Below are 17,253 nucleotides of genomic sequence, written 5' to 3'. Positions count from 1 at the left end.
ATGGTATAGATAATGGATGGATATAGTACATGGATAGGAAAGGTATAGACAATGGACAGTTACATAGATAGGAAAGGTGTAGACAATGGACAGTTACATGGATAGGAAAGGTATAGACAATGGACAGTCACATGGATAAGAAAGGTATAGACAATGGACAGTTACATAGATAGGAAAGGTGTAGACAATGGACAGTTACATGGATAGGAAAGGTATAGACAATGGACAGTTACATGGATAGGAAAGGTATAGACAATGGATGGATATAGTACATGGATAGGAAAGTTATAGACAATGGACAGTTACATGTTTAGGAAAGGTGCAGACAATGAACAGGTACTGTACGTGGCGAAGAGAAGTTTAGAGGGATTATGTTCGAAACATTATGTTAGTAAACGGAGTCTGGAAGCCATGTTAGAAGAATGCGACCAGAAGTGTCCCAATCAGTCACAGTGAATGAGAAGACAGCTTGGGTCAGAAACTCTGAAAACTACTCCATAAGCCCGTCAGCTCAGTACCTTTAAAGCACAAACATGATCTGACAAAGAAACTGAGCGCTGAATGGAAAGCCAAGGGGCATTGAACTGATTTTTAAACTCAACATATTAGCCTGGCTCTCAAACCATAGAATCATAAAACATTACAGCACAGAAACAGGCCTTTTGGCCCTTCTTGGCTGTGCTGAACCATTTTTCTGCCTGGTCCCATTGACCTGCACCTAGCCCATATCCCTCCATACACCTCTCATCCATGTACCTGTCTTTCTTAAATGTTAAAAGTGAGTCCGCATTTACAACTTCATCTGGCAGCTCATTCCACACTCCCACCACACTCTGTATGAAGAAGCCCCCCCCCCCCAATGTTCTCTTTAAACTTTTCCCCTTCACCCTTAACCCATGACCTCTGGTTTTTTTCTCGCCACAGTGGAAAAAGTCTGCTTGCATTCACTCTATCTATACCCATCATAATTTTATATACCTCTATCAAGTCTCCCCTCATTCTTCTATGCTCCAGGGAATAAAGTCCTAACTTATTCAACCTTTCTCTGTAACTCAGTTTCTCAAGTCCCAGCAACATCCTTGTAAACCTTCTCTGCACTCTTTCAACCTTATTAATATCCTTCCTGTAATTCGGTGACCAAAACTGCACGCAGTACTCCAAATTTGGCCTCACCAATGCCTTATACAACCTCACCATAACATTCCAACTCTTATACTCAATACTTTGATTTATAAAGGCCAATGGACCAAAAGCTCTCTTTATGACCGTATCTACCTGTGTCACCACTTTTAGGGAATTTTGTATCTGTATTCCTAGATATCTCGGTTCTACTGCACTCCTCAGTGTCCTACCATTTACCTTGTATGTTCTACCTTGGTTTGTCCTTCCAAAGTGCAATACCTCACACTTGTCTGCATTAAACTCCATCTGCCATTTTTCAGCCCATTTTTCCAGCTGGTCCAGATCCCTCTGCAAGCTTTGAAAACCTTCCTCACTGTCCACTACACCTCCAATCTTTGTATCATCATCAAATTTGCTGATCCAATTTACCACATTATCATCCAGATCATTGATATAGATGACAAATAACAATGGACCCAGCACTGATCCCTGTGGCATACCACTAGTCACAGGCCTCCACTCAGAGAAGCAATCCTCCACTACCACTCTCTGACTTCTCCCATTGAGCCAATGTCTAATCCAATTTACTACCTCACTAAGTATACCTAGCGACCGAATCTTCCTAACTAACCTTCCATGCGGGACCTTGTCAAAGGCCTTACTGAAGTCCACGTAGACAACATCCACTGCCTTCCCTTCATCCACTTCCCTGGTAACCTCCTCAAAAAACTCTAATAGATTTGTTAAACATGACCTACCATGCACAAAACCGTGTTGACTCTCCCTAACAAGTCCCTGTCTATCTAAATATTTGTAGATCCTATCTCTTAGTACTCCTTCCAATAATTTACCTACTACTGATGTCAAATTTACTGGCCTATAATTTCCCGGATTACTTTTAGAGCCTTTTTTAAACAACAGAACAACGTGAGTTATCCTCTAATCCTCCTGCACCTCACCCATAGATACCGACATTTTAAATATATCTGCCAGGGCCCCTACAATTTCAACACTAGTCTCCTTCAAGGTCCGAGGGAATGCCCTGTCAGGTCCTGGGGAATTATCTACACCGATTTGCCTCAAGATAGCAAGCACCTCCTCCTCTTCAATCTGTATAGGTTCCACGAACTCACTACTTGTTTGCCTTATTTCCATTGACTCCATGCCAGTTTCCTTAGTAAATACAGACACAAAAAGCCCATTTAAGATCCCCCCCCAATTTCTTTTGGTTCCATACATAGCTGACCACTCTGATCTTCAAGAGGACCAATTTTATCCCTTACTATCCTTTTGCTCTTAATATACCTGTAGAAGCTCTTTGGATTATCCTTCACCTTGACTACTATTGAGAAATATACCTGACATAATCACTATATATACCTGAAATATAATCACTATGTACTAGCTATTTACTATACTATGTAATCACTCCTATGTACTGAATATTACTATGTATTATTTTACTAGAGACATTTTACTATGCATTGTTTTACTAGATACCTTGTATTCTCTTAGCTACATACTATGGCAGTTAAAGAACATCTGTTTATCCTTAGCAGCACTAATTAGCTGAAATGCACCCCATATATTATACAATAGAATGGCTTATGAAGAGATAACGGTGGCAGACAGGATGGTATGAACAGGAACTGTAATGTGAGGGAGGTTAAGGGAGGCTGACTGAGAAACAACCGTGGCCAGGAATGAGGCCCAAGATGTGAACTGGAAAGAAATACTGGTGGCGCATCGAGAGCTAGGCAAGAGCGATTGATTAGTTAATGTATAGAAGATATGCAACTAAAAATTGATTGGGTATGCTGATAAAACCGAAATGTAACTGATATAAGAAATTACTATAAAGAATGCTGTACACCAGAGTTCGGTGGGCTTTCGGTGACAAGTTCACTGATTGCCTCAGCCTTTGTTTGCAAATAAAGGTTTAAACTTCGCGAAGAATTGTCTGCGTCTCCTGGTCATTTCAAGCAACCACGACACTACCAAAGCTACCTCATGTCTTCTTTTAACCCTCCTGATTTCTTTCTTAAATACTTTTTTGCACTTTTTATACTCAAGTACCTTATTTGCTCCCTGTTTCCTATACATGCCATACATTTCTCTCTCTTCTTTATCAGAGTTCCAATATCCCCAGAGAACCAAGGTTCCTTATTCTTATTCACTTTGCCTTTAATCCTGACCAGAACATACAAACTCTGCACTCTCAAAATTTTTCCTTTGAAGGCCTCCCACTTACCAATACCCAAACATCAGAGAGCGAATAAACAAATATTCTGTGTTCTGCACTGTAAGGAGAGATTAAAACAACGTACTCCTTTGACAGAATGAGCGAGTTTGGTGGTGGGTTCCATTCGTCCGGGTGGCCCAGCATCCAGTCAGACCACACCTTCACACTGGGAAGCAGCTCCTTCAAGTCAACGCTGAAAGCTGACACTTTGATATCATCTTCCTCCTCCGCCTCACTCGAGTGGGCTGTGTGGAAATAAATAGTACATTGTATGTAGTTTGTGAAAGTACCAGTGCTTTATATTCATAGAATCATAGTGTCAGAGTCATACAGCGTTGAAATCAAACCTTTGCATCAATACGTCCATGATGACCAAAGATCTAACTGCAGCAAGTCCCATCTGCCCGTGTCTGAACCATTTCTCTCTAATCCAGGGGATCCCAACCGCAGACGCCCTACATAAATCCACAGGAGTATAAGACCATAAGATATAGGAGAAGTATTAGGCCATTTGGCCAATTGAGTCTGCTCCACCATTTCATCATGACTGATCTAATTTTCCTCTCAGCCCAAATCTCCTTCTCCCCATATCCCTTCATACCCTGACCAATCCAGAATATATCAACCTCGGCCTTAAATATACATAAAGACTCGGCCTCCGCAGCTGCTTGTGGCAAAGAATTCCACAGATTCACCACTCTCTAGCTAAAGAAACTCCTCCTCATCTCCGTTCTGAAAGGACACCCCTCTATTTTGAGGCTGTGTCCACTGGTATTAGACTCTCCCACCACACGAAACATCTTCTACACATCCACAACGGCCTTTCTCCATTCGACAGGTTTCAATGAGGTCACCCCTCTTCTTCTGAATTCTAGTGAATACAGGCTCAGAGCCATCAAACACTCTTCCTATAACAAGCCATTCATTCCCGGAATCATTTTCATGTGCCTTCTTTGAAACCTCTCCAGTTTCAGCGTATCCTTTCTAAGACAGGGTGCCCAAAACTGCTCACAATACTCCAAGTAAGGCCTCACCAGTGCTTTATGAAGTCTCAACATTACATCTTGCTTTTATATTCTGGTTCTCTTGAAATGAATGCTAACATTGCATTTGCCTTCCTCACCACAGATTCAACCCGTAAATTAACCTTTAAGGAATCCTGCACAAGGACTCACAAATACCATGGCACCTTAGTTTTTTGCATTTTCTCTCCATTTTGCAAATAGTCAACTCTTTCATTTCTTCTACCAAAATGTGTCACCATACACTTCCCGAAACTATTCCATTTACCATTTCTTTGCCAATTCTCCTAATCTGTCTGAATCCTTCTGTAGCCTTTCTACTTCCTCAAAACTAACTGCCCCTACACCTATCTTAATATCATCTGCAAACTTTGCAACAAATCCATCAACTCCATCATCCAAATCATTAACATATAACATAAAAAGAATTGGTCCTAACAAAAACCCTTGTGGAACACCACTAGTCACCAGCAGCCAGCTAGAAAAGGCTCCTTTTATGCCCACTCTTTGCTTGCTGCCAATCAGCCATTGCTTTATCCATGCCAGTTCCTTTCCTGTAATACAATGGGCTCATTGCTTGTTAAGCAACCTTATGTGTGGCACTTTGTCAAAGGCCTTCTAAGAATCCAGGTGCACAGCATCAACCGATTCTCCTTTGTCTATTCCGCTTGTTATTTCTTCAAAGAATTCCAACAGATTTGTCAGGCAAGACTTTCCCTTGAGGAAACCGTGCTAATACAACCTATTTTATCATCTTCCTCCAAGTACCCTGAGATCTCAACCTTAACAATCAACTCCAACATCTTCCCAATTGCCTATAGTTTCCTTTCTTCTACCTCTCTCCCTCCTTGAAGAATGGAGTGGCATTTACAATTTTCCTGTCTTCCAAAACCATTCCAGAATCTACTGATTCTTGAAAAATCATTACTAATGCTTCCACAATCTCTTCAGCCACTCCTTTCAGAACCCTGGGGTGTACACCATCTGGTCCAGGTGGCTTATCTACCTTCACAACTATTGTTTCCCAAGAATTTTCTCTCTAGTAATGGTAACTTCACACACTTCATGCCCCCAACACTTGGAATTTCCACCATCCTGCAGGTGTCATCCACTGTAAAGACTGATGAAAAATCTTTGTTCAGTTTGTCTGTTACTTTGTTCTCCCCCATCCGCTGCCTCCACCATTGTTTTCCAGCGGTTTGATATCCACTCTCGTCTTCTACACTTTATGTATCTAAAGGAACTTTTGGTATCTGCTTTAATATCATTGGCTTGCTTATTCCTTTCGTATTCCATCTTTACTTTCTTAATCACTTCTTAGTTACCTTCTGTTGGTTATTAAGAACTTCCCAATCCTCTAACTTCCCACTAATTGCTGATCTATTATATGCCCACTCTTTGGCTTTTACTTCTCTTGTTAGCCACAGCTGTGACAGCTTTCCTTTAGAATACTGCTTCCTCTTTCAGACGTATACATCCTGTGCCTTCCGAATTGCTTCCACAAATTCCAGCCATTGCTGCTCTGCCATAAACCCAGCCAGCGTTCTTTTCCTATCAGTTCTAGCCAACTCCTGTCTCATGCGTCTGTAATTCCCTCTACTTCACTGTAATACTGATACATCTGACTTTAGCTTCTCCTTCTCAAACTTCAGGGTGAATTCGATCATATTCATGATCACTTGCCCCTAAGGGTTCGTTTACTTTAAGCTCTCTAATCAGTTCTGTTTTATTGCACAACACCCAATCCAGAATAGCAGATCCTCTATAGGCTCAACCATGAGCTGCTCTAAAAAGTCATCTTATGGACACTCTAGATATTCCCCCTCCTGCAATTCTGCACCAACCTGATGTTCCCAATCTACCTGTACATTGAAATCCACCATGAGTATTGTAACATTGCCCTTTTGGCATCAATTTTCTATCTCCCATAGTAACTTGTAGGCCACATCCTTACTATTGTTTGGGCATCTGTACACAACTCCCATCAGGGTCTTTTTACCCTTGCAGTTCCTTAGCTCTATCCACAATGATTCAACCACTTCCGACCCTATGTCACTTTCTAATGATTTGATTTCATTATTTTTTTAACCAAAGAAGCAACACCTCCCCCCTCTGCATTCCTGCCTATCTTTTCGATACAATATGTATCCTTGGACATTAAGCTCCCAACTATAAGCTTCTTTCAGCCATGATTCAGTGATGACTACAAAATCATACTTGCCAACCTGTAACTATACTGCAAGTTCATCTCACAAACAAGAGAAAATCTGCAAATTCTGGAAATCAGAGCAACACACACACAATGCTGGAGGAACTCAGCAGGCCAGGAAGCACCTATGGAAAAGAGTACAGTTGACGATCCGGCTCAAAACGTTGACTGTACTTTTTTCCATAGATGCTTCCAGACCTGTTGAATTTCTCCAGCATTCTGTGCATGCTGCAAGTCCATCTACCTTATTCTGTATACTGCATGCATGAGGATACAATACCTTCAGTCCTGCATTCACCCTTTTCAATTTTATCCACCTTTTACATTGCAGCTCATCCTGTTGACTGCAATTTTGCCCTGTCAACAGCCTCTCCTCACTACACATTGCCTCTGTTTATAAACCAGCTGCCTCATCTTCAGCACTATTATCCACCTTTCCTATGATACTTCTTGCAGTTTAATATATGCAGCTCAGGTCGGTAGTTGCAATATGCTCAACCTAATTTTGTCTGCCTCCACAAACTTTCCACCAACTATTCTGGCACTCTGGTTCCCTTCCCCCTGCAACTCTAGGTTTAAAACCCACTGTGCATCATTAACAATCCTTCCCACTAGGATATTAGGCCCCTCCAGTTCAAGTGCAAACTGTCCCTTCTGTACAGGTCCCACCTTCCCTGGAAGAAAGCCCAATGATCCAAAAATCTTATCCCTCCCCCCCCAAAACCAACTCCTTAGCCATGTATTAAACTGTATAATCTGGCCTCATTAGCACGTGGCACAGGTACCAATCCTGAGATCATAACCCTGGAGGCCCTGCCCTTTAACTTTAATGATATTGGTCCATGAAATTATTTTAAACTTTGTAATCGTACCCACCTCTACCAACTGGGTATGGATACCCCCTTCCCTCTGGGTAGAAATGTGGTTCTTCATTCATTTTTAATTTATACCATCTAGATTTGGACTCCCCTACCCCGGAAAAAAACACTGTGACTATTCACCTTATCTACACCTCTCATGATTTTATAAACCTCCATCAGGTAGATTCTGTCTCTCAGAAATGCTTCCATTGATGTTAGGCTCAATGGTCTGAGTTTCAGTGGTCTTAAGGAACAATACATCACGTATTGATGTATGATACAAATCATCATTTATCATTATTTTGGAATACTAGTCCATAAATCCTTGGAAGCGGCATCACAGATAGATGGGGTCGTAAAGAAAACTTTTGACATATTGACCTTTACAAATCAAAGTACTGAGTACAGGAGATGGGATATTAATGTTGAAGTTGTATAAGATGTTGGTGAGGCCTAATATGGAGTACTGTGTGCAGTTTTGGTCACCTACCTACAGGAAAGATATTGATAAAATTGAATGAGTACACTGAAAGTTTACAAGGTTGTTGTCAGGATTCGAGGACCTGAGTTATAGGGGATGGTTGAATAGGTTAGGATTATATTCTTTGGAATGTGGAAGACTGAGAGTCAATTTGATAGAGGTATACAAAATTATGAGGGGTATAGATAAAGACATGCACTCATTTTACACATCCCCAATACGTCTAATAGGCAGAATTTTGCTGCAACCCAAACCACCATTCACTGGCCTTGAACAATTCCCTACCCTTTGACCTACTTGTCCATTCTGATCTATGCTAACTCCAGTGGATAGATACATATCCCATCCAAGAACCTGTCCAAAACCTTTTCCTCCACCACCTCTACTGGCAGATCATTCCAAACAACTGCAACCCTTCATCGTGTGTCCCCTTATTCTGGACTCGCCTGCCCTGGGAGAAAGATTTGGACTAATGATCCTATCGATGTTCTGATAATTTTACGAACCTCTGTACGGTCACTCCACAGCCTCAAACATTCCAATAAGAATCAACGGATCATCCCAGCCTAACCAATCTCTTCTTACAACTGAAAAGACCTAACTACAGGCAACATCCTGATAAATTGTTGCTGTACTCTCTCTATCGCTATCACCTCTTTCATGTAGTGTGGTGACCAGAACCAAACACATTATTCCCAGTGCATCTAACAACTCAATGTTTTCTACCAATGTAAATAAACCCCAGCTCCTATACTCGATCCTTTATGGAGGTAAGCGTAAGGACCGTCTGTTCCTCCAACCTTTCCACCTTATGTCACCACTCTCAGTGAAGTTGCATACAAGGTATCTCTCTAATTCAATGGTCCTAAGGTCACTGTCATTTACTCTATATGTCCACCTGAAGTTAACTTCCCAAAGTTTATTACCTAACACTTGCCTGAATTCCTTAAGGCTGTTACAGCCTTGAGGGTAATGGGGATAAGCTCCCACCATCTATTAAATGCTCCCAATGGCATGCGACTTAAATAGCCTCTGAAAACAAAGTCCAGCTCCTGGCCATCATGTGTGACTTCTAAGCCCAATAGAACCGTTTTTACTGACAGGAGAAGGCACAAAGGTGGGTTACTGGCACCTTTAAACCATAGCTTTGTGCAAATGGGGCTTGTTAGCTGTGGTTGGTAGCTCACCTAGGAGAAGGAAAACTCTGCTATCAAACCTCAGCTGCCTTGTGGCTATACCCACTCATGGGGAAGTCTTCAGGAGTAAATCCCAAGCAAAGAATCTGGAGATGGAGTCCCGAAGGCAGTTTCACATTGAGTTCAATGCTGACTGGCAATTCCTACGAAGCTGCTGGTGACAAACCGTATCGGTCAATGCCGTTCCTGTGGATCCATCAAATGCGTGCAAAATAGGAGCTTACTACATGAACAGCAGCTCGTTCTCTGTATTTTACTGCCCTGGCTTGCATACCTAGATAGCTGGGACGCAACATGGTTGATGCTGACCAACGGAGGTCTCAGTTGTTTGGATTAAATTCAGTTAATCTTTCCAGTTAATCTGTGTCTCACTGTATCCTTAGGAACCTTCTTTACTATCTCTGACTCCACAGATGTTTGCGGCATTTGCAGACTTCCTAATCAGACCATCCACATTCTCATCTAAACATCTGCATTTATATGACAACAGGCAAAAGTCCCAACACTTGTCCCATTCCACCAGTCCTGCTGAAGGGTTTCAGCCCGAAATGTCAACTGTGCTTCTTTTTCCAAGACCAAAGAGATGATTGTGGACTTTAGGAAGCTGCAGGCTGACCACACCTCATTGCACATACGCATCTCGTCAATGCAGAGAATCAGGAGCAACAAGTTTCTGGGAGTACAGATAGCTGACAATTTCAAATGATCCCTCAACAACACCTCTTTGGTCAAGAAATCAGAGCAGAGTCTCCACTTCCTGAAGACATTGCGGTGAGTGACCATGAGGCTCCCCCAAATCCTTTTGTTTTAACTAATTTCTACAGAAGCACTATCAACAGTGTCCTGACCAGCAGCATAACCATCTGGTCTGGGAGCTGCAAGGCATCTGACTACAAGTCCATACAAAGAACTATGAGGACTTTGGGGTAATCGGGGCCTCTCTTCCACCCACTGCTCATTTTATCAGAAGTTCTGCATATGTAGGGCCCTTAGCATTATCAGTGATCCCTCTTATTATTCCAATAATCTCTTTGAGCCCCTACCATCAGGCAGGAGGTATAGTAGCTTTAGGACAAGTTCTGTTAGGATAGAAAACAGTTTCCCCCAGGCCGTATAAGACTACTGAACTCCCTACCACCACCCAGGTCTCATCATGTATGAAGCTCCAGCAGTGTTATACTGTTCATTTTTTAACTGGTGTTGTAAATGCAACTTAATATTTGTTAACTAATTTGTGGTAATATTATTTTATGAGTTATGTGCGTGAGTTATATGTACGGTGTTGTGCACCTTGGTCTACAGGAACTTTATCTCCTTTGGTGGTATACATGTATACGACAATACACATGTACTTGAACTTTTGGACCAGCCTGCTATGTGGGGCTTGTTAGAACCCTAAGTCCATGTAAACTATGTCTACTGCTCTGCCTTCATCAATTTGCTGAGTTATCTCCTCAGTCAGTTTTGTGAGACATGATGACTTGTCTTAATCGATCCCTGCCTTTCCAAGTAAATCCCATCCCACACAATCTTCTCCCACATCGCCCTTCCGGTGATGCAAGGTTCTTTGGCCTGGAGTTTCGAGGCAAGTCCTGACTGCCCTTTTTTAAACAGGGGAAGAACACTGACTGCCCTCTAACTATCTAGCAGATCAGCCAAGGTTAACCAAGGTATACAAAGCTCCAGCAGAGCACCAACAATTTCCCTCTTGCTCCCCTTAACACCCGAGGACTGATCTCATCACCCACCATTTCTCGACCCTAACATGCTCCAACATTTCTAACTCGTCTTCCTTCTTGACAGAGACCCAATCTAGAATACCAGCACACTCCTCCCTTAATTCTCCAGCCTCCATGTCATCTTAGCTGGTGAATTCCAATGAGAAGTATTCCCTAGCTCTACACATACTGTAGGTTACCCCTCTGATATCTGACAACTACCCTCTTACAAGAGATATTTAGGATTCACCTTAATTCTACTTGCCATGATCATGTCATGGTCGTTTTTTAAGAAGAGTACACTGCAGCACAATACGAGCCCTACGGTGTGCTAATCTTTAACCTGCTCCAAGACCAATCTAACCCTTCCCTCCCACATAGCCCTCCATTTTTTTTTATCATCCATGTGCCTATCTAAGAGTTTTTTTAAACACTCCTATTATGCCTCCCTCTACCACCACCCATGGCAATGTGTTCCATGGACCTATCACACTCTGCATAAAAACCTTACCTCTGACATCCCCTTTACTATACTTTCCTCCTATCTCAGTAAAATTCTGCTCCCTGGTATTATTGTCTTGTACCTCTCTATTAACGCAAACTGCTATATTACCTTTGAAGAAACTTGTCACCTTTAGCTAGTCTAGCCTATACACAGTACCAAAGTGGATTTGGAACTCCCCTTTGAAATGGATTAGCACATGACTGAGAGGCCAAAGATGGATTATGAATATAGTCCACCAATGTCATCACAGAGAACCCAATGGTCAATACCAGCAGACTTCTGTAACAACTTTTGTGTACCACGGTAGTGTAGTGATTAGTGTGACGTTATTACAGCTTGAGATACTGGAGTTCAGAGTTCAAATCCGAAGTCATCTGTAAGCATTCTGTACAGCCTCCCCATGGAATGTGTGGGTTTTCTCCAGGTGCTCAGGTTTCCTCCCACGGTCCAAATATGTATCAGTTAGTAGGTTAATTGTCATTGTAAATTGTCCCACAATTAGGCTGGTGTTAAATTGGGGATTGCTAGGTGGCGCTGCTCAAAGAGCCTATTCCGTGTTGTATCTAAATAGACAAATAAATAAATAAACAAGAAATCTTAACTCCAGAAGTAGCTGCCAAAAAAGTGCTGATGATAGACAATGAACGAAAACCAGGAGAATGCTGTGCTCTTCAGAAAGTTGAGTGAAAGGTTAAGTACCCATAGAAACACTGTGAGGACAAGTCAGTGATGCCAGTTATAACAAAGCAAGCCCTCCCACATTACCACACTGGAACCGCTGAGCAGATTATGTTCTCAAGTGTTACTCTGGCAAGAGTCTGACTCAGAAGTGAAGTGCTTCCAACCAAGTTGAAATCTACCCGATTCTCTGGAATTCAACTTGTCCAAAGTCTGACATTTAATGCAGGAGCAGACTGAGCATTTCAGAAACAGAAAATAATTTAAAAACAAGAGCAGACACTCAATGGCCACTTTGTTACGTACCTCCTGTACTTAATAAAGTGACAACCGAGTGTATATTCGTGGTCTTCTACTGCTGTAGCTCCTCCACTTCAAGGTTCGACATGTATATTCAAAGATTCTCTTCTGCACACCACTGTTGTAACACATGGTTATTTCTGTTACTGTCACTTTTCTTCCAGCTTGGATCAGTCTAGCCATTCTCCTCCGACCTCTCTCATTAACCAGGCGTTTTCACCCACAGAACTTCTGCTCATTTTTTTTTTGCTTTACGTACCATTCTCTAGAGACTTTTGTGTATGAAAATCCCAGGAGATCAGCAGCTTCTGAGATACTCAAATCACCCCATCAAGCACCAGCAATCATTCCACACTCAAAGTCACTTAGATCAGATTCCTTCCCCATTCTGATGTTTAGTCGGAACAACTGAAACTCTTGACCATGTCTGCATGCGTTATGCATTACGCTGCTGCCACGATTGGCTGATTATATATCTGCATTAATGAGCAGGTGTACAGATGCACCTAATGAAGTAGCTACTAAGTGTTCATCAGTACAGCACAGGAACAGACCCTTCGGCTCACACAGTCTTTGCCGACCACAATGCAAATTTAAACTGAACATCCAGCTCTATGTAGTCTTTATCCCTCCCCGCTTCCTGCCTGTTCATGTCTGTCCAAATGCCTCTCAAACATAGCTACAGAGATCTAAGGAGAATAGTCATAAACAACTGAAGATAAAGTCCTACAGTAATAGATCAGAAAGCCAAGAGAATGAAAACTGTTCAAGTCTACCTCAACTCCTGGATTTTTTTTATACCAAACATAAAAATCCCACACACAACACTAAACAGTTACATTGCAAAAACAACCCCTCTTTTGTGGTTTTTCCTGAAATATGATAGCAGTTTTCTTAATAGAATATTCAGCCAACTGTTCCACTGTCCTGAAATTGTCAACCATTTTGATCTGGAAAGTAGTTCTGATGAAGAAAAATGCCTAGTCTCATTGACCCCACCCGAGCCATTGCCCTTCAGACACTTCCCATCCATCTTCTTATCCAAGTTTCTCTTAAAGGTTGCAATTGATACCACATCCACCACTTCCACTCGCAGCTCATTCCACACTCTCACCACCCTCTGAGTGAAGAAGTCCCCCCCAGGTTCCCTTTAAATGTTTCACCGTTCACCCTTAACCTATGACCTCTAGCTCTTTTCTCACCAACCTCACTAGAAAAAAGCCTGATTGCACTACTCTATTTATACCCCTCATAATTTTGAATACTTGTATCAAATCTCCCCTCACTCTCCTAAGCTCCAGTTAATAAAGTCTTAACTATTCGACCTTTCCCTATGACTCCATATTTGAGTATTGGAGGAAGTTTCGTCATCCATGTCTAAGAAAGGGTGTGCTGGTATTGGAGGTTTGTGAGAGTAATTCTGGAATGGAAGTGTTAACATATGCAGAGGGCTTGATGATTCTGGACCCGTTCTAGCTGGAGTTTCGAAGAATGAGAGGGAGAATCTCATCAAAATCTATCGAATACTGAAAAGGAGAGAGAAAACAGGGAACTAGAGCTGTTGACTACCTCAGTTGTAGGAGAATATGTGAATCAGTACTAATGTAATAACAACACATCTATATCAACAATTCAGCTGAGGGGACCATAAGTCAGATGTCCAAGTTTGATAGTTTGGGATTGCAAGCAGGGGGATAGATGTATAGAGGCTTCATGGGAATAAGGCCACACTTGAATGACAACTGGAGTACAAGACAGAAATCTGAAATCACTTACTTTGGTACAAAGCAAATATTAATTTGGTTAATAAAGGCTTATTTATTAAAAGAAGATTAATAGTATTGTGAATGATGCAGAAAGTTGTCGTCGGTTATCATGGCACATCGATAGGATGTAGAGCTGAGCTGAAAACTGGCAGATGGAGTTCAGCCAGAATACTGTGAAGTGATGCACTTTGGAAGGTCTAACTTAAAGGCACAGTACAAGGAAAAGACAAGATTCTTAGCACTGCAGACGAACTGTGGGATCTTGTAGGCCACAGATCCCATAACGTTGCCATGCAAGTTGGTGAGCTGGCCTCCATTAAAAGGTGGATTGAGTTCAAGAGCTGTATGGTATTGTTACAACTCTATAAAACTCTGCTTAGATCAGATTGGAACTATTGTGCAGGTCACCTCAATATAGAAAGGATGTGAAAGCTTTAGAGAGGGTGCAGAGGAGATTTACCAAGGTGCTGCCTGGATTAGAAAGTATGTTTTATGAGGATAGGTTGAGCAATCTAGGATAAGAGATGACTTGATATAAGTACATAAGATGGTAAGAGGCATTGAAAGGCCTAAACAGAGTGGATGTGGAGAGGATGTTTTCAATTGTGAGAGTCTAGGACAGGAGGGCACAGCCTCAGAACATAAGAATGTCCCTTTAGAACAAAGATGAAAAGGAATTTATTTAGCAAGAGGATGGTGAATCTGTGGAATTTCACTGCCATGGATGACTGTGAAGGCCAAGTCATTGGGTATATTTAAAGCGGAGGTTGATAGGTTCGTGATTAGTAAGGGTGTCAAAGATTACAGGGAATAAGCAGCAGAATGCAGTTGAGAGGAATAATAAATCAAACATGATCGAACAGTGGGGGAGACTCAATACATCAAATGGCCTAATTCTACTCATATGACTCATAGTCTAACCCAGCTTTGATTTGAATCCTTAGGGTCTGCCTGTATGGAATCTGTACATTCTCTCTGATACAGCATGGCCTTCCTCTAGGTGCTCCAGTTCCCTCACACTTCAAAAGTGTGCCAGTTAGTAAGTTAACCTCCCTTATAAAAACCAGTATCAAGTCCATGTTCAAGTTTATTGTCATTGACTGTACATATATACAAAACGAAATGTTCCTCCACACCACAGCACACCTACAAAACATATATCATACACAGCATATAAAAGTTCAAAGTAAAATTTATTATCAGAGTACATACTTGTCACCACATACAACCTGAGATTCTTTTTCTTGCAGGCATACTTAGCAAAGCTATAAAACAGTAACTGTAAACAGGATCACTGGACAACAAACTGTGCAAATATAAATAGCAATAAATAACAAGTATGAAATAACAAGAAAAAGAGTTATTGAAGGGAAACCATTGGTTGTGGAAACACCAGAAATAGAATGAGTAAAGCTATCTCCTTTTGTTCAAGCTCCAGATGGTTGAGGGGTAGTGTGAGTCCTGAGGCTCTTGTACCTTCTACCTGATGGCAACAGTGAGAGAAGAGCATGGCCTGGGAGGTGAGGATCTTTGATGATGGATGCTGCTTTTCTACGGCAACGTTTCATGTAGATGTGCTCAATGGTTGGGAAGGTGTTACCCGTGATGTACTGAGCCATATCAACTACCTTTTGTAGGATTTTCCACTCAAAAGGCATTAGTGTTCCCATACCAGGCCGCACACTTTCCACCACACATATATAGAAGTTTACCAAGGTTTTCGATGACATGCTGAATCTTTGCAAACTCCTGAGGAACTATTATCATGCTTTCTTTGCAATTATATTTATATATTGGGTCCAAGACACGTCCAGTGAGATAGTGACACCCAGAATTTAAAGCTACTGACTCTGTCCACCTCTGATCCTCCAAAGGATACTGGTTTCCCTCCCCCAAGGTCTACAATCAGTTGGAACGAGTATATGTTCCAAGTCTACGTTGGTGACCATCCCGCACTTTTCCTACGTTACATCGACTACTGCATTGGAGCTGCTCCCTGTACCCATGCAGAACCTGTTGACTTCATCCACTTTGGCTCCAATTTCCACCCTGCCCTTAAATTTACCTGGTCCATTTCCAACACTTCCCTCCCCTCTCTGTTTCTATCTCTGGAGGTAGCTTATCTACTAATGTCTATTACAAACCCACGGACTCTCACAGCTACCTGGACTATACCTCCTCCCACCCTGTTACTTGTAAAAACTCCATCCCCTTCTCTCAATTCCTCCACCTCTGCCACATCTGCTCTCAGGATTTTAGAATGAAGCAGATGACCTCCTGCTTCAAAGAAAGGGGTTTCCTTTCCTCCACCATCAATGCTGCCCTCAACCACATCTCTTCCATTTCACGCACATCTGCTCTCACCCATTCTCCCAGGGATGGGATTCCTCGTCCTCACCTACCATCCCACCAGCCTCCATGTCTAGCGCATAATTCTCTGCAACTTACGCCATCTCCAACAGAATCCCACCACCAAGCAAATCATTCCCTCCCCCCCACTTTCTGCTTTCCACAGGGATCGCTCCCTATGCGACTCCCTTGTCAATTCATCCCTCCCCGCTGTTCTCCTTCCTGGCACTTATCCTTGCAACCGGAACAAGTGCTACACCTGCCCCTACACCTCCTCCCTCTCCACCATTCAAGGCCCTAAACTGCCCTTCTAGGGGAGGCAACACTTCACCTGTAAGTTTGTTGGGGTCATATACTGTGTTCAATGTTCCCGGTGTGACCTCCTGTATATCAGTGAGACCCAATATAGATTGGGAGACGGCTTTGCTGAGCACCTACGCTGTGTATGTCAGAACAAACGCGATTTCCCAATGGCCACCCGTTTAAATTCTACATCCCATTCCCCTTCCGATACATCAATCCATGGCCTCCTCCACTGTTGTGATGAGGCCACACGTAGGTCGGAGGAAAAACACCTTATATTCCATCTGGGTAGCCTCCAACCTGATAGCATGAATATCAATTTCTCAAACTTCTGGTAATATCCGCCACCTCACCATTCCCCATCCCCTTTAGCCTCTCTCATCTTATCTCCTTGCCCATCCATCGCCTCCCTCTGATGCTCCTCCCCCCTTTTCCTTCTTCTATGGCCTTCTGTCCTCTTCTTTCAGACTCCCACTTCCCCAGCCAGCCCTGTATCTCTTTC

The 17,253-nt window shown here is 42.3% G+C and overlaps 1 protein-coding gene across 3 annotated transcripts in view; it reads right to left on the bottom strand.

The window, feature by feature from the left end:
- smg6 (SMG6 nonsense mediated mRNA decay factor) overlaps positions 1–17,253 on the bottom strand; it is a 520,319-nt gene that overhangs the window by 230,266 nt on the left and 272,800 nt on the right. For all 3 annotated transcript variants that reach the window (XM_073053020.1, XM_073053021.1, XM_073053022.1), the window contains one exon: positions 3,450–3,609. In XM_073053020.1, the coding sequence (XP_072909121.1) occupies positions 3,450–3,609 (160 nt within the window). The remainder of the gene's footprint in view (positions 1–3,449; positions 3,610–17,253) is intronic.

The sequence above is a fragment of the Hemitrygon akajei genome, chromosome 8 (assembly GCF_048418815.1).
Source record: "Hemitrygon akajei chromosome 8, sHemAka1.3, whole genome shotgun sequence".
NCBI classification, from domain to species: domain Eukaryota; kingdom Metazoa; phylum Chordata; class Chondrichthyes; order Myliobatiformes; family Dasyatidae; genus Hemitrygon; species Hemitrygon akajei.
Note: the sequence above shows the minus strand (reverse complement) of the source record. Positions and strands in the feature narration are given on the sequence as shown.